This window comes from Zeus faber (genome assembly GCF_960531495.2).
Source record: "Zeus faber genome assembly, chromosome: 14".
NCBI lineage: Eukaryota > Metazoa > Chordata > Actinopteri > Zeiformes > Zeidae > Zeus > Zeus faber.
In genome coordinates, this window is record NC_137200.1 from 14443146 (window position 1) to 14469194 (window position 26049).

Below are 26049 nucleotides of genomic sequence, written 5' to 3' on the forward strand. Positions count from 1 at the left end.
TAAATTGGACTTTTGTGTGCAGCAGAAGGGATTTAACATCAGATTATGTGTATTATTGCTTGCTCTTTTGTCTTTCTCCTCCACGTCTCCACTGAACAGTGAAGCCTGTCTGGTGTGACTCCTGAGATTGTGTAATTTTGATGTTGCTGCAATTTATCACTTGCCTCTCTTCCTGCCTCTCATCACTGGGGCCTCAGCATGAGGGGAAAGGGAGTGTTAATGACAGAAAAGCACCTGAGATGAGGCTGAAAATAAATCAGAGACAGAGCTAAAATATTAGGTGTCAAGGTCAGCAGGTTGGTACATTCCTAAAAATGCGAGAATTTGCTGGGGAACTCGGCAATAGCAAACTGCCTGGTAGACCACAGATGACCACTGTGGTGGATGAGGGAGACATTTTATTTGTGAAGAGAAACATCTTTTTTTTTTTTTTTCTTTTTTTAACCTGTACTGTCACAGAGTAATTTTTTTGCCATTGCATCTAGGACAGAGTTAGTCTGCAAGTGGGTTCAACTTCTCGACCTGCAATGCAATTCTTTATTAATTCTTAAATCAAGAACTGCTGCAATAACTCTGTCCTGTGGACGACCTGTAGGAGGACAAGAGCACAGTTTTTTGTTGTACAGAACCACCACCAATCCCCCTCTTTGGAGAACTATCTTACCATGTTTTGGTCTTTAGCCGATAATCACTACTCCAAGAGGGGGAGAGTCACCACGGTCTAAATGAAAAAGCAAAGAACCCAACAACATGTACATGGAAAAACTTACATAGAAACAAACAACATGTACATGGAAAAACATAAACATCAGACGACAACATTTATCGAAAAAACCGAGTTAATTAAGTCCAGGAAACTGGAACAGGAACGTGGCCTCTTCCTGTCATAGTTATGGCAGTAATTGAGGGAGGAAAGGAGAGGGATGTAACCAGGAGGGTGTTGGGGTGGGTTCAAAGCAGGTGCTGGTTGTGTGTGTGTGTGTGTGTGTGTGTGTGTGTGTGTGTGTGTGTGTGTGTGTGTGTGTGTGTGTGTGTGTGTGTGTGTGTGTGTGTGTGTGTGTGTGTGTGTGTGTGTGTGTGTGTGTCCACCGGTGAGTGTACGGGACTTGTCCCAATTGGTTTTGGAGTATAAGGTCGATGTTATTATCGTAGTGCCTCCAAGCAGCGGAAAAGGCCCCGAAGGCACTCCTGAGGCCCGTGTAGCGTCTGTACAGCCACGGGCCTCAGGGGTGACTTCGGGGCCTTTTCCGCTGCAACAGGAAAGCCCGGAGCACCCCGCCCTGCAGCCACAGAAGACCCCCCAGCCCCCCAGAGATGCTGGAAGCACATGGAGCAACACCCACGCCCGGCCCCGAGGAACTTAACCCAGTCCGGGAGCGAGCGAGGAGACCCTGCACCCCTGAGGCGCACACATACATCCCACTTCCATGTGCAGGCAAAAGACACAGCTGCAGGTGCAGAACCTGGGCCGTGGGCGCCAGGCATGGACCGAAGGTCCGCAGTCCCGCGCCGACCGACCGACACCCCGCCCCGCCCACCAAACCCGCAGGAGAGCCAGCGGCGCCCTGCACAAGGACGAGGCCAGCCCCACCACAACTCACCAGGCGCCCCATCCAGCCGTGAATCCCAAGCGCCCATCCACGTAGCCGAGTGTACTCAGCACCTGGATGTGAATTGAATATGAGTTTTGGCACTGGGAGAGATAGGCGAGGATAGGCGACGTGAAGAAAAACCTCTTTTCAACTGCCGAACAGATTAGAAGCACACTCCTTGATGTGAGGCTAGATGAGTTAAAGAACACACCAGCAGAACCTCACTGGGTTCATTGATACAAACTACTAGTCAGTCTTACCAGAGTGCTGGAAAGAGGATTGCGTAGTGAAAGAAAGGAGCATACCACCACATCTGTCAAACAAAGTGTAGCATTGTTGTGGCTTTCTTGTGTAAAGCAGCCGCTGGAGCCGGATGAGTTGTTTTCATTTTATGTGTGATGTTACTGCTGACGACAGCAGAAATACGCTTGCAAACAAATTGGGTGTTGCTTCAACTTACAGCAGGACACTTTTTCAACTCTTTCAACTGTTCAAGCAACTAAGGAGTTCTTCAGGGTCAAGTCGTACAATGTTCTGGGCCAGCCAAGTCAAGCCAAAATTCCGAAGATGGCGGCAGACACAGCACCATGCCTAGCTCTTATCCTAGCTGCCTTGCCAATCCAAAATTCTGTTCAAATATAGCTTAAAATTTGACAAATTTAGTTGCAAATCTGCTATTGCATGAAAGTGTCATTAACAAGGCCCAGTGACTTGCTTCAAAGTCTGTTGTTGAAACAAATGACTTTGTGAAGGCACCGTAGCTTTTCATAGAGGGCATTTGAATCTGCTTAAATACCTGACCAGATTCATATCGATTTTGACCAGCATCAAATTGAATTACCCGCGACCATTTTCCTTATGATAGCTCACATTTTTCAATTTTTTATGTTCTCTAGATTTTCCCCCTTTTTTTTTATTGAATATGTTGAGAAACCTACTTTAAAATGATCTCCTCGATTTCCTGGTCTCAGACATCCCCCCATATGTTTGACAAAGTTACTTAAATGTGCTGGAGCTTTTGTTAATATGTGTTAATTCTGTGTTAAAAGCAATGTCGCTTCCACCTTTTGGTGCAAGAGTGGAATAAACATCTATTGCTATTGTGCTGATCACATCTAGGCTTAGTGAGCAATAGCTTCTCCTTATTGTAATATTATAAGACATAATATTATGACATTGCCCTCTCTCTTTATTGGGAGGAATTGTTCATGTATGGTAATCTAAATGGTGGTGGTGTATAATTTTAACAATTATATTTTTGTTGCTATCAATTTCCGACCTACAAATATGTATTATTGTTAGTGACCGACAAAAAAAGCACATAAAATAAACAGTGCATGGATTTTTCTAAGTTGTTATAGAATACAACAGCGAGGAAGGCAGAGAGCAGGTACTCTCTCTCATTGCTTTTACCATCATAGCTCCACTCTCCCTCGTCCTGTCTGTAGGAATTAGGGCCAGTGCAGAGAAGTGTGTGTGTGTGTGTGTTTGTGTGTGTGTGTGTGTGTGTGTGTGTGTGTGTGTGTGTGTGTGTGTGTGTGTGTGTGTGTGTGTGTGTGTGTGTGTGTGTGTGTGTGTGTTTGGGATGATGAGTAGTAGTACTGTAGGTACCTTAAGCCAACAGGGAAAAAGGGGTCAGTGCTCACACACAACTCCCAAGAGATTCAACGCTCGATTCCACAGGCTCTGAACACTCACACACACACTCATCATCCTGTTTTATGCCTTCTGGGACGTTCAAGAGTAAGCAAATGTCAGTGAGAGAAAGATCCTCTTTGTAGTGTGTGTGTGTGTGTGTGTGCGTGCGCGCACAGTATGTATATGTGTGTGTGTATATATATGTATTTGTATGTATGTGTGTGTGTGTATATATATGTATTTGTATGTATGTATATATATACTGTATGCTGACCTGACCTTTTTATATATACAAATGTATATACTAATATACTAATGTATATACCAAAACGGTGTTAAAAAAATAATCATCAGCAAGAGCTGCTGCTGCAGCCACGTTTGTTGCTTTCAGCTCACTGATGTATGTTGCAACACGCCAAGGAACAGAAATATTATATTGCTCGAGCCTAATTAGTTCACACAATCCTTAAAAATCATCAACACCTGAGGCAGAACACCACCGAGTGAAATGAGTAGTCAGATCAAGCGAACTCAAGATGACTCTGCTTGTCCCCCTATTTCCGGTCCGTTCTACCTAAACCGTCGCCGGTAGAAGTCCAGAGCCAACTCATAGGCCTTCAACACAGCTGACTTCACAGAGGAATATTTATGACTAGCAGCATCAGTTCCCAATGAGTAGGCCTCCCGCGCTCGTCAACACGCACTGTGTCAGCGTGCACACTGAATCTGGCCAGTTGTCTGGATCTGACTCTGGGTCTCTCTAAGAAAACTTTGGCAAGAGACGTAAGCTTCCTTCGACAACAAAACGAGCCACAGACTGGAGAACAGAGACAACTTCCGACTTAATTCACCAACAGTTGAAAAGTTGCCTTCCTTAATCACTTACAGTCCAGACTATTACATTTCCAATTTAGCTTGGTCGGGCTGCTGACTCATGTTTTCCACAGCCAATTCTTTCTCCAATCCCCCCCCCCCCCCCCCCCCGACCCTGGATGTGCCTCTGAGACAAAGCGCTCTAACCCCGGTCACCGCAACAATACTAACACAACAAACAAGATGAAACCCAAAGGGGTCACCCAACTGAATCTGACAGGGGAACATCAAAGTCACTTCCTGTGCACCAGCACACTTACCTTACATTGAATTACAATTTTCACACACAGAAACGAGAGAAGAAAAAAACAAAACTCCCCCACCCCACGCAAAACAAACAACCTCACCACAAACAACTACACACTGCCGTGTCCTCCAAACAATAGTTCCTATTTCCCTGCTGATGGACACACAGCAGGGAATCCCCAGGGAAAACTAAACTCGGTGAGGTCAACTAGGACGACAACTCCATTCATTTGGACCCCAAAATGCACAATCCAAAATCCAAAAGGCTACATGTAAGGCGGAACAAATTTCGACCACACAATCACAAGCAGCAGCCAATCAAATACAAAGCTGCATACTCTTTAGCTCAAAACGGACCAAAAGGAAAGAAACGAGCACCCAATTTGTCACGATCTGGCTCTGAAGCTGTGACCAAAAAGAGGGGGACGCAGGCGGAGGGCAATAAATAATTAATTTATAATTATAAATAATAAAATCTATTTAATAATATGTAATGATAACACAAAATAAACTAATTATATGATGGGATGTGATAATCAGTCAGTAGTAATAGTCGACTGATATCGGTTTTTCAGTGGCCTATGCCAATATTTAGTGTGGTGGCCAGTGGTGGTTGATGGCCAATATATAATTCCCATATCATGTTGATATTGATGTAAAATACATCAATTGAATAATAGTAACAAATAAGACACAAAATTGCTAAACTTAACTGAACATTTATTTAATACTAATGTTATTGTCTGCCTTGTCTCTGCAGTGCTGCTTATTTCAAATGAAAAATGCGTCAACTAAATAAATGTCTACAGTTAATTAAAAAGTTAAACTTTTGTAAAAAAAACGTATGAATGAGAAATTAACAGTTATGAACGATAAAGAAAAATATATATAACAATAAACGGCGTCATATTAAAGTCTGTTCAGGAAATAGAGAGTCTTTACTAAATTAAGTCCTCTCGCAACGGAAAGCAATGGGGAGATGGTGTGATGAGAAATGGGACAGTGGGAACACACAGGCAGGCACATGCAGAGGGGGGGCTTTTTATGTCCTGCTTTTTTTTTTTCTTTTTTTTTTTTTGCCGTGAATGGGATTTCCCTGATCAGGAAGCCCGCGACGGTGCGCATCGGGGCACCCGTCATCTGCCCTCAGCTGTGTGCTCCGTTCCCTTATTGAACCGAAACTAAAAACAACTGTGTCCTGTTGAATAAAAAATGTTTCATACAAGTTAGGAAACACACAAAACGAAATAGATCTAAAAGAAAAACACAGGAATACCAAGCGTGCTGTGTTCTTTCAGAACCGGTCGTGGAGGCTCTGCACTTGCCATTTTTAATGACCTAACACCATAACAAACTGGAATGAATGAGACCAGTGAAGACAGCGAGTGAGTGAGAGGAGGCTGGGCTATGTGGGCTCTGCAGCGGGGTGTGTGACTTGCTGTGGGAGAGAAGAGAGTGAGGAAGCTGCTGCTACTGGTATATCCATAGTGTGGAAAATTTGTATGGAAACCATTTCAAATATTCAGAATCGATATGTATATAAAAATAGACGGATAGAAAGACATTTTTTGGTTATCGGCCTTGTGAGCGTAGGCGTCAGCCAATGCGATTATCCCAAAATGTGCAAATATCGGCCCAATTAATCTGCCAACCGATCAATCGGTCAACCACTAGTCAATGGTGAAGGTACGTGTATGCATGACGGAAACGTGTAGTGTGAGGAAAAGGTGTTGGATGGCTGAAAATAGAAGAACAATGCGCAGGGAGGACGAGGCCAGAAAGGCGATGTTGGGCCCAGGTGCTTCCTACTAAGATGATCCATGGAAGAAGATTTTGGAGGTAGTTGGGATACCTGGTGAGGTTATTACTGTACATGCACTGAAGCAAAAAATGTTCGATCTCTGTTGAATTTGGAGATATATACATATAGTTTGATTACAAGCATTTTCCATGTAAAGAATAACCTGACGTCATATAGCACAAATCACATGGTCAGAACAGAGGTGAATATTTTTTTCCATTTATTTTTTAATAATATTATACTTATGAATGAATATAAAAATAACCATGTAACTTAAAAGTAAATATATTTGCAAACAACATAAAATTAATGCAGCTATGTGGACATGAATCTACTAGAATAGTACTAGAAAAGGAACAAGCGACAGCGATCGTTTCTGGTGTAAGCGTATGGTAACTGCTGTTGAACTGCTGTTGAACCCCTTTACACTCGTACACACACAATCACAGTCATTTTCATAATTCATAGTCGGTAGAGTTGGAGGTGTGGTTTGCTGGGGTTGGTTGCTTCTGGCATTCATTTTCATACATTGTGCTTTTTCACTGCTAGAGCGTTGGATTTCCATGATCTGCAATGTATATAAGCCTACAGTGCAGCAGTGAAACGGATTGACTTCACAAACGTAAACGTATCTTGGAAAATAATTGAAGACCAACAGCAAATATGTATGTATGGACATTTATTTTGTAACCGTCAATTCTCAACCATTTGAGTTTAAAAATAGCCTTCTGCTTCTGCCTCCCCCGCTGACTATGCCAAAGATAATTTTCTCGGTGTTGAGAAAGGCGGTGTGGGCTAAACACCGCCTTTTGTCCATCTCTTCCTCCATACTTCTATCCTTCCCCCTCATTCTCTCTTTCTCTCCGTCTGTCCCTCTATCTCTAGCCATCTCTCTCTCCTGTCCTTCCCTTTCTTTCCCTGCAGCAGTAGTCACTCATGGTTAAAATTTACATCATTTGTCTAAGCTGTGCTCCATTGGGCTCACGTGGGCCTCATTGTACCTCGCCAACATGGCTGGAAATGCGCTACTGTACAAAGTACAAAAATAGCTTGCGGGGCTTTTCTTGTTGGTTGAACATGATTAAATGCACTTTCTCACCCTTCATCATAGCATGCCATGCATAGCACATCCCTTCATAGTAATGTACACAGTAGCGGCCGGCTCTCTGGGCCAGTAACTTTCAAAATTCACTGGCCCTGCCATTAAAGCCACTGATAATTTGTTATTTTACTATCTACATCTTGTGAAAATATTTTTGTGAATTTAGAACATATAAAATTTGACCAGGAGCAAGACGGGTTTTAAAATCATTTTTGTCAACGCTCTGTCCTGTTGCGAGCACGGTGCTGATTTTCTCTGTGCCATATTAACACAAAATTAATATACCTATTTTTTCAATACTATATTACTTGTGTCGTTACCTGTGCCGTTGCAGTGATTTTATTTCCTCTACTTAAGTTTTCTTTCATTTGAGCAAGAGGATTCTACTGGAACTCCAGAGCATTTAAAGGCTTTATCAACTTTACGTTTCGAATGGAATTCTGCGACATGTAGCTTATTCCATCCAAAACTAAAATGATCTCATGGATTTCTACTTTAAGTATTCTGTATCGCTTTGCTTCCTCTTTCAGGACGTAAACTTACTTTAACCTTTACAAATGATGCACCTGCAGAATTCTCACTGTTTGATAAGCCATAGTTCTGAAGCTATTTAGACGACAAGTGTGTTTTTACCTGTGATTGTGATCTGATGACCTAAATTCTTCAAGGAAAACAGTTCCACCAGTATAAATTTGCATGAAGCGCACATCGACTTCTACTTAGATGGTAGTGAATGTTTGGATTCGCAGTGGATATACTGTAGGGGCTGTCAAATAAAGATCATAGAGCCTAAACAAGCGTTTGAGAAAGACAATGGTTTTCTATAAGTCTACATAGTAGAAAATAGATACTTCAAATAGATATAAGCAATCCTAGACAGTATTGCTTGTAGAAAGGCTATATTTCCATACTGAGTTGTTATATTCCTACAATGTACAAATTAAAGAGTATAAACTGCATGTACAGGGTGCGGGGCTCCGCTGTAAGAGTATGATGGCTCATTGTTCCTCAGGCTCCGTATCCGAGTAGGTCACTGGGCTTCTCTCAGGCTCGGGGTGAAACTCAGCTCCCCTCCCCGTTCCCCTTCATGCAAACACTTTACTTCGTTATACAAATGAATCTAAAGGCTGGATGGCATTTGTTTATATTGTTTTAAATCTCCTGCTTACAGATCACGGACATTCGCTTAACTCTGCGCGGTTTGTTGTCCTGGAGGTATTGTAGCGTACACACAATCCTTTAGTCGTGTCTTTGTGCAGCGGTTTAATGCAATTAAATCAAACTGAAAGGGTCCTCCAAGTACTTTTTATAAAGATTTTTTTATTTAAAGGATGAGAGATAAAACACACAATACAATTCAAATGACTTAAATGCAGTGGACTTCTCATTTTCATTGCTAACACTTAGGACCACTTGGAGATGCTTAAAACTACCAACTATTCCTGACAGACAGGAATTTCAACACATACTATGGACTCTCTAGCTGTGTGAGGCAATGGTGGGAGACGCGGTAGAACGCAACCAAAACAGATTCATTGATAACCGTGAGTGAGGGCTCAACTAAAACAATCTCTTCACCACAACCTCAAGGTCTTGGTGCCGATTATCCCCTTCGGTAGCCGTGGGGCCCTTCTTCAGTGTCAGTTTCGGTATCGGTTTTTCGGGATCTTCTCTTCTCTTCTCCAATGATCCTCTCCGTAGTTCACTCCTCACTTACCGAGTGAGCCAGCCTTCCCTGTTTAAAAAGGACTGGTTAATGGTTGGGGGATGATTCGCAGCCGCCTCGCCTCCAGGTCTGTGTCAGCTGCAGGTCATAGGATTCCAGAGAAGTAGGCCCAGATTCAGCCTGCTCTTGAATGGGCGCTGTCCGTGGTCCTGCTCCCTAGCCTCCGTGGAGAGTCTTTGTGACCCATGGGCTCCACAGTACCTTTGTTTTCCATCTACTTTGTTTCCAAAACAAGGGTACAGACTGGACTGTACTGGTCTATGTCTTTATCAGTAATATTTATTAGGTATCAGTAATAGGGTTGTATCTATCGACCACCACATTGAATTTTGAACAACCATTGTAGTCTTTTTGAAAATCTCCGTGAGACCGGCTTTAATGTAAACATATTATTTCCTCACAAATCTGTGAGGGCCGTTACACACGTCTGTTTGCGGGTTTGTGAAGCGTAGGTTTCTGGAGAAGCTGCATCAGTAACGCAGGGTAGTTAATTGTAGGCGCCTGAGTTTGGAAGAGGAAAGAAAATGTGCTTCTGCTGTCTCAGCTTACTTTAGAAGCCAGCTGTGTTGAGAAGTTGATCCAATATCAAGAAGAAATTTAATTCCACATGGCCATAACCTCTACAACTGACCGAACTGATAGGTGGTAACAAATTAGCTATAAATGACTGTAAAAACAAAATCCAATACCGCGGTCAAGGCTAGGGATGCACCGATGGGGAAATTCAGGGCCGATACTGATGTTTAAAATAACAATTTGGCCAATCGTCAATGACGATACCAAATTTTTTTTGTTTGTTTATTTTGTTTTTGTTGTTATTTATTCTTTAGTCTTCATTGTAAAAAAATAACTGAACTGTTTCAAAGTCTATAAGACCTTCATCACACTATCTTTGAATGAGCACAAATTCAATACAAATTTCTGAAGCAAGCTTTAATATAACTTTCTTTCACATGACAATTTTTTTTTTCCTGTGAAAAATAGCCTTTTTGGCCTGCTATACAACTACCTACTAAATGAGAATAATTTTTCACTATTTACATAGCCAACAACAATTGTTTTTGGTAAACATAAATTTAATTTAATTTAATGTAAATATAAAAGCGATTAGAAAAGCAATAAAGTTAAAATATTAAAACTTTTTGCCATCCTCCGCAACAGAATTATAGCCACATGTGACTTAGCTACTTTACAGACATGGAGAAAGCGAGGAGCCAACTATACTGCTGTGGCTGCCGTCGTACTTAAATGGCTTAAATAAGAACCGTGGATTGATATAAAAGTTGTTTTTTCAATTTATTTATTGCATGGAGGATTTTGGTGCTATAGTGAGGAAGCAGATAGAGGATTTGGACGTGGTTGTCTCGAGTGGCACGGTTGTTCCGGTGATAAAAATGCAGCTCCGGGTTATTACTTGTATAAATTCTAATATATAATAACAGACACAAAATCATTCAGTTTAATTTATTTTATTGCAGTCTTTGTACATCACCATAGCAACATATCATCACGCTTGTTTCGTTTTGCCGTCGTACCTCCCCCTCGCTCCCCCCGTGCCGTTCAGAAAGTGCTGTCATCCCATTATCCCGTACAGTGTTCCACCATGTGAACGTGGCATCAGACCGCAATTAACTGCAAACTGCAAACTTGACGCAACACAGCAGATAAACATCGGCCACTGCCATCGATGAAGGCCGATGGCAGTCAACAAGGCGAATATTGCCGGATACCAATGTACGGCTGATAAATCCGTGCATCCCTATTCAAGGCAAATAGTCTTTCAAATGATCCCTCCCTCTAACTTTTTACAGTTGGTAATCTGTAGAAGGGGAATCGTTCTGCTGATCTAGTACAGTTTCCGTAAAAGCGAGGCTCGTGTCTAGTGTGTAACTTTGCGAAGGTAAGATGAAGTGAAGCAGGGGACACCTGGCGCCCCCCCCACCCCCACCCCCCCCAGCACACACACACACACACACACACACACACACACACACACACACACACACACACACACACACACACACACACACACACACCAGCGCTGCCCCAGTGGAGATGCCATCTGTGTCTGGGGAGGCAATCAACTCACTGCTGCTGGCCCTCCTGTCCCATCCACAGAAAGTGTGTTTCTGCGTATGCCTTTATCTGTTCATCCGCAGTGGTGTGCCGCCAGAGTTCCACATAGTTAATAAGAAACCGTTGTCTTCCTTTCATCGTTGGGAGTCCAGTTTTGTTTATACCCAAAGACTAAGTAGCACATCAGTGTTTCCACTGCAAACACCGCTCATTGCCGCTATTGACCAATCGGTTAGAGGATTCCACAGAGCCGTGTGCATTAATGCAGCCAGACAAAATCATTGTGTGCATACAAAGAGATGATCCAAACAAAATCAAGTTTTTAACCAACAAAAATTGGTCGATTAAAAACTCTAGGCAGCAAATAAAGCCGTTTACTGCCTGCAGTTGTGCAAAGAGAAATGAACTTTCTGCACCACCTGTATTGTCAAGTAGGAACATTTTATTCAGCGCCATATGTGTTCAAAATAGTCTTCTCTCTCTCAGTAATTATATTGTGCAGGAAAGGCGTCGTACTCAAGACATTACGGCCCCCACCAAAAATAGAAATCAGACAATGAATCGCAGGCTACACATGTGTGCATACACACACTTGGACAGAGAGCACTCCTCTGTGTTGTGCTCTTCCTGAAAAGGAATTAAATGCAAATTGCACTGCGTTTAAAAACACTGATCTTTCCATCGCTTTCTACCCACCTCATATTTGCTGTTTATATGTTTTATTTTGTTGAATAGAAGGGAATCACGTTGTATGCCAGTCATTTTTGCTCGACATGAAAATTCCTCGTCCTGTTCCATATTGGCCATTTGACATGACATTTGCTGTCACCGCCTACCTTTTTGCTTCCAAAGTAATTAGACCAAATAGATCAAAGTCCCCCGGATCGCCCACCTTGCCTCCTTCCTAACTGTAATAAGGCTCGTGATTCATGCATGAGCATACATCTAAAATACAGAGGATGGACTTCTATTTTTAGTCACCGGAGAAGCCGATATGCGATTGGTCCAGAGCAGGATTCTTCCTGACGTTAGAACGCGAGGCTTTGCGACGCTGCCGTAGGGCCTCATCGTAAATAAGCATAATCACTGGGGCGTCGCATTGGGGCTGCATCTCAGCAACACAGTGCACGCCAGATTTCACGACACAGATCCTGGGTGCACGTCAGCTATCTGGTATCCCTGGGTGTTACTATTATTGATCTATTAACATAAACATTATCGCCCATTTTCAGTATGCAGTGAATTAGCATACTGTATGTACAGATGTAATATGTACGTATGTAAAGATCATATAACACTCGGTGTAAAGGTCACTCCTATAAAAATGCGTTTCCTATTTTGGTCGTTGCCCGTTTGGTCAATCTGTTCACTCCTGGAATTATTTCTGACTCATCAGTGGCTCAAGGGCCAAAGGACTGGAATCTGTACTTTCGTTAAGTTTTATGATTTCATCTGCTTATCAATATGTGGAAAAGAACGTCATTGAACAAATGCTCTTCAGATGATTCGTCAACATTTTTTAAATGCTGTTTTCAAAATTCTTCCACTCATGTCACTTCTCAAAGTGTTATGGAAGGATTTTAAGAGCATTTGACTGTACATGGTCCTTAGCTCATATAAACTGTATATGAATGAATTTAATACATTTTTCAAGTGTCATCCCATATTGTGGTGCATTCTACCGACACCTTTCCACATTGTGATTGGCTAAACATTGGCTGCTGGTTTTGTTGTTAAGATCTAAAACAATTGCAACCAGCTCTCTCGAAGCTAATGTGCAGATTTCAGTCTTGTTTTCTTTTGTAAGTTTGTTTTCCGTGTGTGTCAGTCTATCCCTCTCGTGTGTGCCTGCTAACAAGCTTCTTACCCTAGGTTATGCCACTTGGTTGACACCTGTGATCTTGCAATGAGACTAATATTTTACTTATTTATAATAATTAATATTATTTTTTGCCTGATTTATTTTTATTTTTTTATTATAGTTGTTAATGACCCTGTATTTCCTCTGCATGTATCCTACTGTGGTGCAGCATCAGTAGAGGGCAAAGAACACTACCAATTCATTTTCTTACCTTTTTTAAACACAAATTATTTTAATGGTGCTTACTTAATGTCATTACTGTGTTGTCAGGTCCAAACCTGAAATATTTTGGCATATAAATACTGTGTAGTCTTGATCAGGTTTTGTTAAAATTTCCATTAGGTCAAAATAAAAAACTCTGTGATATAAACACTTCCGATAGATAGATGTGAATGAGGAGGATATTAATGAATGGGGACTGTGTTTAAGTATTTATCTGTCAACACTAAAGAGCAGTGTTTGCAGCAAAACAATAGAGCCCAGACAATAATCTAAGAATATAATGCAATCAAAAAAATATATATAGTAAAATAGTAGAATAAAATACGCTATACAAATTCAAATGATCAAGAGCATTAAGACTTAACATCGAAACACAACAGGCCCTTAGAAGAAACACTGACCTCTTAGTGAAAGAAACAAATGCATATATATATATATATTTTTTTTTTAATTCTTAGTCCTGTTTGCTTGTTTGGGTCAGCTCACAGTCTCCCTCTGGTGGTCTCATATGGTACTGCTCCTCTCTCCAGAACAGGCCACCGGCGGTGCAGGGGTCCCCGCACAACGGACAGCCCCCGCTGTGCATGAACCCTGCCCTGATGAGCGCCCCCTGGGTGAGACAGAGAAAGAGAGGGGATAGTTCTTCTTCTTCTTCTTCTTCTTCTCCTTTTCCCTAAAGTGCTATTCACGTGCGCCATGCTTGGCAAGGAACTGTTCGTTCTCTTATTTTCGGTTGTACGCTTTGTCTAACTGCGGCTTCTCATGTCATCGTGCTGTGATGTGCTTTACTGTGTGATACGAGATGTGATACAGTACATAACAAAAAAACTGGGGGGGAAAACAATAATTAGTTCCTCCTCACTTATTCCTTAATTAGTCCGTGTGCTTCTACCATCAGCTTTGTCCGTCACTCAGACTGTTCCTACAGAAAGACAGAATACATCAAGATGCTTTTGACTTGATGCTGTTGCATTTGTGGCCATCCCTGTCCGCGTTGTGTTTGTCTGGATTCGAGTACATTCAAATTCTCAACTCAAATCATCAAGAACCACTTGGCACAATAAATCCGTCCTTTGGTACATTAGCGACAATCGGTGCCTGGGTCACCGTCATTCATGGCATCATTTGTGTCTGGCTTGCATGCTCAGCGGTGTTTTTCTGTGCTGTGTTGTTCTGTTGTCGTTGCACGATCAGATGGCGGTACCATTGCTACAGTAAGTCTCAAATCCAAAAAGAGTTTTCAGCACCTTCAGTGTTGTTTGAAGGCGTTGAAAGCATCCGTGTAAAAACTACATTAAGTCGATTGAAACCAATTCAACTTGCCCCTAAGTGTATTTTCATGTGGAGCCCAGTTGCTGGTATGTATCAATCGCAATTAAATTCCCAGACTTTTGCTTGGAATCAGCCAATGTCACCAGTTAATTATCACCTCCGGTTGACGATGGCTGCCTCAAGTTTTTAATAATTATTGTGTCTGTGAAACTGAAAGTGTGTTTCTCTTCTCCTTTTCCTCCCCCCCTCCCTGGATCGTTCCCCCCTCATCGTGTCGCTCTTCCACATCTCCTCCTGCCTGAAGCAGTACCACTACCAGGAGGAGGACTCGCCAGCGCTGGACCAGGGGTTCCCGCGCCTCACCAACGAGGCGCGCGCCCCTGAGCTGGTGCACGTGTCCGAGAAGAACCTGTCGGAGATTGAGAATGTCCACGGCTACGTGTCCCACTCCCACATCTCCCCGCTCAAGGTCAGCGCCCCGCCCCCCGAGGTTTTTCCGTTTGTTTTATTTCTCTGGCGTCATAGCAACTCTTCCTTCCCTCTTTTCAACCCCGATACCGCAAACGACTGCCCACATGACGTTCTCTCTCTCTGTTAAAACCGTAATTCTTTCAAGGCATAAATCCCTGTCATATACTGTAAACGCAGATATTCTTGGCGCCCGTACGATGCTGAAGTGATCAGAGAAAACCGACGGCGCCCCCCCCAACCTCAGTACTCAGATCCCGGAAAATGGAAAAAACCTTGAGAAGAGAAATGCCTTTGATGTACTGAATGTAGGGGGTCTGCAAGAGTTATTATTTCAAGTAATAAAACACCAGACTGTACATTAGGATAGATGAATAAAGTCGACAGGTGAACAGAAGTTGATCTGAGGCTATTGTTCAGAGCAGAAGAGAGCATCAATATTATAAGCAAGCCACAGTGTCCGTAATCAAGGTATTATCTGAGCATGTGAACAAAATTGCCCCTCTAGTGTGTATGTTTGCTGTACATGTTCAGCAGTTAAAGGTTTCCAGCTCGCACATCACACAGTTTGAATAGTTATGTATATTGCCTCTTCTGCTTTTATTCTTAGCATCCCATTTAATTGATCCAGACAGTTTTTTTCATATTGTCTACCTACCTTACCTACCTACCCACCTACCTTTCAAGATGGGTGTAGATGCATTTGGGGTGCACTCTAAATTCAAGCCAGTAGAGGGCAGTGTTGGAAATAAAGAGAAGTGATGTTTCTGTTACAGATCCTAGGAACACGTCTCAGGAAAAAAATGTTAGATACAGCAAGAACTGAAAATGGCGCTTCTTATCTTATAAATCCTATAAACTTATAAAGAGATGGCTTGCCTTCATACCATTTCGTTATAATAGTTTTGACCAAATTTATACCACATCTGAGCAGAAGCACAAGTAGCCATTTTCTCTTTGAGTTGAAAGTAAACACTGTATTTCAGGCCATAAATGAAGTTGAGAACAGGGGCGGTGGGGTGGAGGTTTTTGCCGAGGGAGAGACATAGGTGCGCATTGTCCACCGACTCGATAACTTCAGCATCATCTGTAATTTACCGAGAGCACAGCGGTTATTAATAACTGCGACGGGTCACTGTAGACAATAGGCCTTTATTAGATTGTGGAGTCAACACACAACTCAGATGCAATATCTTGTTCCTCTTAACAGATGATTCATAAGTGAAACCAATATTCCAACCAGGATCTCTGGCAAATAGTGTCTTTGCATGAGACAGAGTTTTATCAGTTTCTCAGATCAGCCGGCCACTTCAGCTGAAGGGCCTCTGAATGTAGTCATCTCCGGCCCTGCTCGTACCTACCTTGATTAGGTCTCATTACGTTAATTTTATCACGGGCAAGTGATTAAAGCCAAGGGTCAATCCAGGCAAACGTCTCAGCCACGCACGGGGGCAGGCAGAGGGTTGAAGAGATGCTTTTTGTTTTTTTCCATCTTTTTGTAATTGGTGTCACAGAATGTTGTTTTTTTTCTTCTCCCGATGGAGGTTGTTTTTTTTCCCCACCGTGTCTGTACATCCTGTTCCGCCGCGATGGTTTTTAATGACGCCGGTTGAAAGTGTACTCAGTGAACCCAATGAGAGGACAGGGAAATTAGCAGGTAGGGAAAGATACCACCACCTCCGCAGCTCCCAGACGACGGTGTTGACGGTGCAGATTAAGACCCGGCTGCTGCTCAGTCGCAGTGGTGTTGACAGTCTAGACTGCTGGCGTGAAGCGTTCTAGTATCGATTTGTCGACTGGTCTCAGACACCTCTTAGAAATTGTCTGTATCTATCTATCTATCTATCTGTCTGTCTGTCTGTCTGTCTGTCTGTCTGTATGTCTGTGAATTATAGGGGTGTCATTTTCGGATTGGACTTAATTCCAGTGTGTGCTCATGACCAAAGTTGTTTTTATCTGGCTTTGTAGTGGAAAACTAAAGGAAAACAATACATTTCTCACTGCTCGATTTGAACAATTTGATTAATTTTTGTAATAAAGGAAAGGAAGAATGGACCCCTACTCCCACTGGCCAAATTAGTTTGACATCCCTGATCTATCATGTTTTATGTATGTATGTATTTATGTATGTATGTCATTTTAATGTATGTAGGTACATATGTCATATGTATGTCATATAGCGAAGGCTATATCTTTTTTTTTGGGGGGGGGGGATACAAAGGATAAGCTTCTAAAGCAGCAGTTGGACAGCTGTTTGTGTATTGTTGTGCATGAAACTCTTGCTCTGGTAAGGGATGGTCCCCCTGTGAGTACTACCTGTGGTGGCAGTTCACAGTTTAATTAAGAAGAGAAAAGAGAGCCTATTCTCTCTCTTGTCATTTTGTCCACAGATGGCCAAATTTAAGTACGTGGATCTTTCAATTAACTCCTCACACAATCATCAAATGGTACATCCTTAAAGTTGCATCTTGTCACATAAAGCAGAACCTTAGTGGTGCTGTTGAATGGTGGGATTCAGGGATCATGAAGACCCGGACCGGCTTGGGAGCGACAAGGAAAAAATGTTTAATAAAATATTATAGTAAATAGAAATAGTAATGAATGAACTAACATTACTTCCAGTACATTAATAAAATTACATTAATGTAGTGGAATGCCCAATAAAACACACTCACCTCCTTGGAATGTAGTTGAGCGTTCGTGTTTGTGCTCAGCAACAAGCACGTTTCTAGGCAGAGACGAAACCAATTGGCGTACAAGACTTGAATCGGACCCTCCTTGGATCGTCTCCTTTCCACTCCTTCCTTCACAATGTATGACTGAGTGTTCATTAACACTGCTTTTTTTTTTCTCCCAATGTATAAAGGCTTACAGTCTCTCTCTCTCTCTCTCTCTCTCTCTCTCTCTCTCTCTCTTTTGTCCCGCTGGCTTAGTGACTCTCTTGTCTTTTCTCATTCCTTACCTTGCAGCCCGCGCTGGTTACCCGTTTTGATCTTGCGTACCCGGGTGTGACTGCAGCAAACTACATGGCAAGTTTAGTTTTCTTTTCTTTTTTTTTTGTTTGCCTTTGAGAATTCATATATACCATCTTGTTTCATATTTGGTTTTTAATCACTTTATCAGCCATCAGAAACTCTCCCTTGCTTCTTTGCAATCTCATACCAAGACTGTTGCCCTCCCCCAGTGACGCATGAAATTTGATTTGATGCTCCATAATCCTTCAATTCATCGCTCGACCAAGCAGTCATTGTTTTATCTTTTTTTTTTTTTTTGATTGATTTTATGTTGTATTTTTTATCAATTCATTTTGGTCCATCTCCACACGTTGCTCTGATGTGTGTGTGTGTGTGTGTGTGTGTGATCCATCTGCTTGCTGAGAAATCCTGATATCCCCGCTGCAGTCTGGTGTTGTGATGGCAACTATTTGTCCCTTTTGATATTGGTGTTATCAGTGTCACTCTAATGAATCATGTCCTCCTACACGCTGGAGATTTCACCGTGTGCTCGGGGGGGGGCTGCAGCTGCCATCCCTGAACCTGATCCTATTGTGTGTGTGTGTGTGTGTGTGTGTGTGTGTGTGTGTGTGTGTGTGTGTGTGCGTGTGTGTGTGTGTGTGCGTGTGCGTGTGTGTCTGTGTGTGTGTGTGTGTGTGTGTGGCATCTGAAAATGATGCTCACTTTGGTGAAACATCGCCATGTTTTATTGTTTGAATGCATAATGCATAACGCACTCTGCTAACCATAATCTTTACTCACTAACTTTTGTTTGGCATACAAGGAAATCTTCAGTGAAGGGAGCAATGGCCTCAGTAGCTTAGTAGTAGTCTTTTAATGGATAAATACAAATGGTTTGTATTTGTTAGTCTTTGTCAGTTAGAGCTTCAGAAGTGAGCTGAAACATTTAAGTTTTTGTTGTTTGAGGAGCCACGGTATGATTTAACATTGTGTTATGTAACATTGGGTGGTGTGATTAGTAGTAACCCATTAGACAAAGTGCTTGGAACAAGGACAGACAGTGTGCAAGTTTAAACAGCACAAGAAAGTAAGGGCACCTTGGTTGTCTGGCTGATCAAAAAACATTCTCTATTTAAATATCTCCTTCACCTGCGACTTGCCGGTGATTACGCTGCATACAAAGAGCCCTCTAGACAGGGTTTCAATATTGTTAAAAGTGCTGCAAAACGCTCAGCTTTACAAGTCTACAGGTTGCGGTATTGTACTCCACGGTTTCATCCGTATGAACATCCAAACGACACCAGTTTGCCCGGGCTTTCGGGTTTGGAGGGAGGTGGCGTGGCAAAGATGGATGACGACATCTCTGTATGTAGCGAATCATGACAGCCACAGAGACAGCAGCCCGCTTCTCACCCGGTCAGCTGTCGACCTGTGCCGCGGTGTGACGGGCTCCACCGCCGGCCCCTGGTCTGAATACCACTGTTTCCCCCTTCCTCACCGTTCACATCCCCATGCGTCTGATTAAATAACTATTGATTTTCTCCCGATGTAATTTCCTGCCGGGACGGGTCCCCAGCAGCACTTCTGAGGCGGCCGCGGATGCCGGCATTTGAAAGGAAGGAGAAGACGCTCCACAAGTCTCGGGCAGGTGTTAGCCTGTTTGTTTTCCTTAGCCTAGGGACTTTGAATGAAAAATTGCTTTAATACAGCTCCTATAATTGTAACAGCAAGCGGGGGGGTTACGGTTTATCTATAGCTTGGGGAAGGCATGGTGCGGCACAGACTGGAGTGTGTCTGATTCAGTGAAGACATATCGATTCCAACTGCCGCACCATTTATCGATCACAAGCCTGTTTCCGTGGCAATATCGGCTTGTAAAACCCCATATTTTTTGGGTGGTGAGGAGGGCAATTACTTCTTTGTCAATCAAGGAGGTTTGCATCGTGCGTGATAAACAGCTGTTTAATAGGGGCTGCAGTACCTGTTGATGACCAGTGGTCTTCACTGCGCAGATGGATATATGAAAGGAAAATCATTCTCCCTGATTCCACCTCCTGTTTTTCCATTTCTTGCATCTTTTTTTTTTTTTTTTACTGTGGATGCTTTCCCAGGACTCGCGGCTTAGAGGACTGCGGGTCTACTAAAAGCCCTTGTTCGACCAGCAGTGTGGATGAGAAGCAGAGTTCCACATATGTTTTGTTTTGAAAAGCCAACCAAAAAGCACCATTAGTTACTTAAGAAGCCAGGCAGTTCTGGCTCTTGGCTGAAATTTGATGCATATTGTCTGCTCAAAGGACAGCTACATCATGTACATATGATGTTCAGCATATTGATATGCTATCTCTAAAACAAATTGCTTCAACCTTGGCAAAATTTGACCTTTGCGAAGTCAGAGGCATGAAACAAACACAGCCCCAAACAGTTACTGCAAGATTTGGTGCGCGTCAAAAAACAAAAAAAAAAAGCTGTAGCCGTGGATAATGTTCATCAAATATCGATGACATGCTTGGATACAATTTTGCTCAGGACTTCACTGCGGACAACTCAGATCACTGTGTAATAAAGATAAAAATAAATTCACAAAGGCTCCACTGCAGATGGGAGTCTTGAGAACGATAGCAAGAAGAGAAACACAAAAAAAACAAAAAAAAACAGCCTCACAGACCCTGTGTCTATTTGCCAGCCAGGCGCAAAGAAAATTGTCTGGTGCATGGCATCCTTGTAAATGATTGATTGCCAGACAGAGTGATGGAGAAAGATGCTACCACTGTTCTCTCCAACTCCGAATTCGCTGCTGCTTTCAAGGTGCTTTTTAATTGGAGGATTCATAAATGTATGTAATGTCCGTGGGTGTGCGTGTATCGACAAACTGAGCACCGTGAGACTTAACGTGTGTTTGGAAAAAAAAACGAGTTTCATTTAATACTTAATTGAGCGCCTTTCCGGACCCGACACTGTCGTCTAGACAGTGGCAAGAAAAGAACACCTGATCATTCCTGCCTGTTATTGCAAGACAATGCTCCGTCCGCGCATAATGTTGCAAGTGACTGTTTTCAGATCGAATACTGGTCCCTTTCAGCGGCTCTCTTCCCAGAGCTGGAACAGACATACACAGGACTCTAATCTGTCGTTTCAGCAAGCATCACTTTCTGCAACGGCGCTAGACAATGTGGAGTGGAGGATTAGCTTGCCACTGTTGATGCAGGCTTTCTGTTTGTGCTTTTTTTTTTTTTTTTTTTTTTTGAACAGCAAAAGCTTAATGCGTTAAGAGCTAAGAGGTCAGGGCTATAGCTAAATCTACTTGGATCCCCAGAAAAATCACAGCATCTCGTCCTGTCAATGTGACGTTGTGCTTTGGGCTCACAAATGATGTTTCTCCCACCAGAGGTAATGGAATTTACATTTTGTGCTTTGGTGCTTTGCAGATTTTTATTTGCTAATTATTTGCTGTAAAGCATTCTATAGACTCCAGTGATAGAAATGCATCTGTCTTAAAAAAAAGATCTAACATCAAACTAACGTAAATTGAGACAAAATATATTGTCGTTATATATGGAACAAATGACATTCGAGGACATTTAAATCTCAGCTTTTAATTAATATTTAATGAAAAAATGTTGTTCTTCAAGTTGGTTTAAAAAATGTAAGCAAGTACAAGCAATAGCTTTCATTACCTGATGTAGACGAGTTATTTATTGTGTTAGAATTGAATTGGACTGATCAATGTTCAGCTCCTGGAGGTGCTTAGATGCTCAAGTTTTAGTATTGAAAAAGTCGATACTCAATAAGAACTAACCCAGATATCGATGATTGACTTTTTGAAAGGCCTCTTTCTCCTTCCAAAGACAGGCTGCTGTCAACATGCCCCTCTGTCACAGTAATATTTTAGACACAAATCTCGAAAATGTGTCATCTGTAGATCCCAGTGGTTTTACTTGTTAAAACCACTGGGACACAGTGGCTCCATTGATATGTATTGGATTTCATTGTCTCCCCTGTTCTTCTTTTTTTTAATTTGGCAAATATCAGATTCCGCATGTGCAGAAGAACTATTACAAAGACGTCACACGCAGCACGCTGCCGTACGGCCCCGTTTGTTTTAATATGTTATTAAACACAGACCGGTTATGATGCCAACCCCTCAAGATTTGCTTGGACAAGGGCTCACCATTGGCGCAAATTTGTGTTTCTGCCGGTCGGTGCCGGGTTTGGGCGCGCACAGTACTTTTTTTGTTTCGTTTAATAAGGAAATTTAGTCAAATAAAATACATCTGAAATAAAAACACGTTCTTATTTGCTCACTCGACCGCTCCCTCTCCAATGTCTCCACTGCGCGAGAGTAGTTAATTGTGACGAATGTCTCTCTAGAGTGACGTAAAACTCGCATAAGTCCCGATTGACTGTTCAGACTGAGGTGGCATTGCAAAAAAATCGGACCTGAAAAAATTAGGACCACACATGAAAATGGCCCAAACCCGAATTGAAAATATCAGATTACATGCTGTTTACACTGTTGTGAAAAAAACAGATCTGAGTCACATATTAGCAAAAAAAAATCAGATTTCGGCCACTTTTGCCTGCAGTCTGAAAGTGGCCTTTGACACAGTGCGACATCCTCAGAAATTGACTTGCTGTTGGTAGATTTGGGCAGGAGTTCAGCCATTCCCACTCAGAAATAATTTAGCTTTTTCCGCGGATGGAAAACCCATTTATGAACATGAATTAAGTGTTGCGACAACACTCAGAAGAATGAAAGGTGAGACGCATATTTAACAGCTGGCCTGACGTTATCAAAAAGCCTTCCTGATGGTATACTTTCCCAGCTCTTTAACAGGAGCAGCAAAAGTGGAAAGCTATTAAATAAAAAGGCCCATTAGCGGTTCGAGAGCACCACTGTGCTTTTCTTGAACTTTTGCCAGAGATGGAACAGGCCTGACTGTACCTAAAGCGTGGAAAAAAAAAAAGTACGCGTGGGACTAATGCCAAATTCACCTTCTGACACAAACCGTTAAAAGGGGCATTTAATTTGCAGTTTTCATTTGTTCGTCTGACGGCCCAGTGTGTGGGCAAAGCTTCAAGACGCTCACAGGCATCAAAAAAAAAAAAAAGATCCTTTGTTATCATTTATCACAGCTGGATGTCTGTATGTTTGCCTTCATTTTGGGAAGATAGGGAGCAACACATGAAGATGTTCATGCCCATGTTGACTGCTGTAGCTTAAATATGTTCATTTCTGCCATTCTGATGTTAGGCCCTTTTTTCAGTAGCAAATTGCAGTCATATGATGTGAAAATAGCAGCTATCAGTGTTGTCAGTGCAATTTATAATAATAATATAATGAAGACATGTAGACACTAGACACTAGACTAAAAATACTAGTAATACATATTAAAGCACAAATGTATTACTCTTTGCCCACAATCAAAAATAATGAAACTGGAATTAACATTTTTTTGTTCACTACGTGGACTACGAGTGTTTTTAACATCACAGAAGGCTGCGTACATACAGTAGTGTATCATTCAAGATGCTATTCTATCATGTCGTCAGTAATGCATTGACAAACTCTATCTTTATCATCCCAGTGAGGTGTTAAAAGGATAGCCAGCTTTTAAAAGACACATCTTCACATTTACAGCTATGGAATTTTGGAAATTACTCAAAAGCATTCTTGATCTTGGTTCAGGCACAGAGCACTCTCCTGGGAAATGTGTTAGCTTGCATTAATGCTGAAAAATATCTTAAAGTATAAACAATTAATCAGAATAAACTGAGTAATCTACTCAAGTGCATGAACCAGATCTGGCAACACAAATGTGCATACATAAGGGAGACATGACACGTAAAAAACAATAGGAACACCTTTAGTAAGCCTCCCCTCCACAGCATTCAGTGTGTGTGTGTGTGTGTGTGTGTGTGTGTGTGTGTGTGTGTGTGTGTGTGTGTGTGTGTGTGTGTGTGTGTGTGTGTGTGTGTGTGTGTGTGTGTGTGTGTGTGTGTGTGTGTGTGTGTGTGTGTGTGTGTATCAATATGTGCAGCTTTCAACGATTGAAGGTCTCCAACATACACTTACTCAAAGTTGTCGCAGTGCGTGTGTTTGTTTGTGTCTACATTGATATTGCTTCATTGGCCCGCGTCCCGCAGAGATTATTAGTGCTTTTCGATTCATCATTTGGCAAATCTTCACACTTGATTCCAACGACCGCAATTGGCAAACGCTTCATATAGAGTGAATAAAAGGTCAAATGGAAATTTCCCATTGCTTTTCCAGTTTGCAGTATGTCCATGGGCTGGCTAACGGCTGCTTGAGCGATGGAGAGTCGGTGCACACCACAGGCTTCTGAAATAAGTTGACCTGTTGCTCTGCGGTGCTCAACGTTCAGTTCAGTGCCTGCGTGAGATTAGCGCCATCTTTTTACATTTCAATATATATTTTTGTCCGATGCCTGCATCACATATTGACTTCAGTTAGTATTTTTGTACATTTGCACATGTAATGTGCTTTTGTTAACATTAGACCCATGTGTTAGTTTCTAGTATGTACAGTATCAGTATATTGCTCCCAATATTTCTCTAGTTTTCCTTGTCAGGAGAGAGAGAGAGAGAGAGAGAGAGAGAGAGAGAGAGAGAGAGAGAGAGAGAGAATGAGTTGTGCTTTTCCCAGTACAGGTAGTCCTCACTTCACGACCGAGTTCCGTTCCTAGCACCAGGTCGTTAAGTGAATTGGTGAATAAGCGAGGACCCGTGTTATTTCACGGTGAGGGGGCGTGGCTATTGCCAACACTAGTGTAGTGAATACTGACAGAGTGCGGGAACGACACTGAGAACGGTGATGAGATGTACGCAGTGTATATAGTATATACAGTATAGTGTAGATACAGTGAAGGGGTGATGCGCGATGAGATGCTTGGCACCAAGACACAGCACGCACACCGCGGTATTGTACGGAGCGGACCATACAGACTGGTCAGAGAGTTGGTCGTAAGTCCGAACAGTCGTTAAACAGGTAGGTTGTTCAGTGAGGAGTACCTGTATTGTGCATGGCTCAAATTGCTACCATTTCCTTTCCCCCAGCAGTTTTGAACAGTGTGTCTGCACAGCCCTTGCTGTTTTTCATTTTCAAATATGTTGCAGATATTCTGTGTATTTTTCTTCAACAGAAACACGTTGCTTACTTCTCTCTATTATTGCTACTTTTGCTTATCTTGTTATCCGCTGGCAGCGAGGGTTTGTCCGGTATGTTCCCCTGGCGACTGCCTCTCCCACTGGTTGTTTGTCAGAAAATGCAAATGTGGCGGCCTGACCTCCTCTGCAAGGCCACGGGTGGCTCTGCCAGATTGGCCTCTTACGAGCACACGGCGCACACAAAACACACCCTTTCGCCGTGCGTGGCCTGCATGCGCATTTACAGACACAAGTGCACCTCAGCCTCACCCCACACATGCACACATTCAACTGGGACACCCGGGCCCCTGTGCCACAGATGGCTCTGGCCTCCTCAAACCCTACCTGACATCGAACATTTTGAATTGAAGCCAGGGGGGTAAAAACACGGTAAGGTTTATTAGCGCAGAGAGAGAGAGAGAGAGAGAGAGAGAGTAGCACTGCTAACAAGTCCCTTTACGGGGCATGATACAAGTGCCTGGCACGTTAATGAAACACATCCTAAACATTCAATATTTGCAACTGTCAAGCTGATGATGCATACAGACGTCCCTGTGGGCCGGCGCTGTCGCATTTTTCTCGCTCATGTCCTTTTTTTCCCCCCTCGTTCCCTTATTTCTTCCAATCTGTTAGGAATTAGAACAACACCCCTCCTTGCGGTTGTGACTTTGGTTTTAAAGTGAGCTTTCGTCCAAATAAGTCAATTTTAGTCATGTTAAAGTCCCTGTAAAGTAAAAAAGAAAATGTTTTCCGACTTGGTCACACCACAGAAAAATGTATTATTAACCACCCAGCAAAACTTTTATGATGAAAAAAAACGGGCAATTCTATAAAATTTGGTTTCCAAATCGTGAATAAAAGGCAGTTTGCCTCTGCTATGACACGGGGGGTGGGTTGTCCGCTGAAGGCGCTGAAACCACGCCCAATCGCATTAACCGTGTAATAATACAAAACGTTTACGTTGGAGTAACTCCCATCATCAAATATTCTGCTGAACCCAATCCTGTGTCTAGTTGCTTCACCTCAAAGCGCCGCTGTCTGGCAACGGGACTCC

General features: G+C 42.4%; 1 protein-coding gene across 3 annotated transcripts in view; it reads left to right on the forward strand.

The window, feature by feature from the left end:
* The window catches only part of dlg2 (discs, large homolog 2), a gene marked incomplete at both ends in the record, with an annotated part of 158453 nt that overhangs the window by 62038 nt on the left and 70366 nt on the right, over positions 1-26049 (forward strand). Inside the window, 3 exons of one of the 3 annotated variants that reach the window (XM_080013293.1) lie at positions 13668-13751; positions 14714-14878; positions 17847-17906. In XM_080013293.1, the coding sequence (XP_079869419.1) occupies positions 13668-13751; positions 14714-14878; positions 17847-17906 (309 nt within the window). The remainder of the gene's footprint in view (positions 1-13667; positions 13752-14713; positions 14879-17846; positions 17907-26049) is intronic. The other 2 variants (XM_080013294.1, XM_080013295.1) reach the window with 2 other exon arrangements.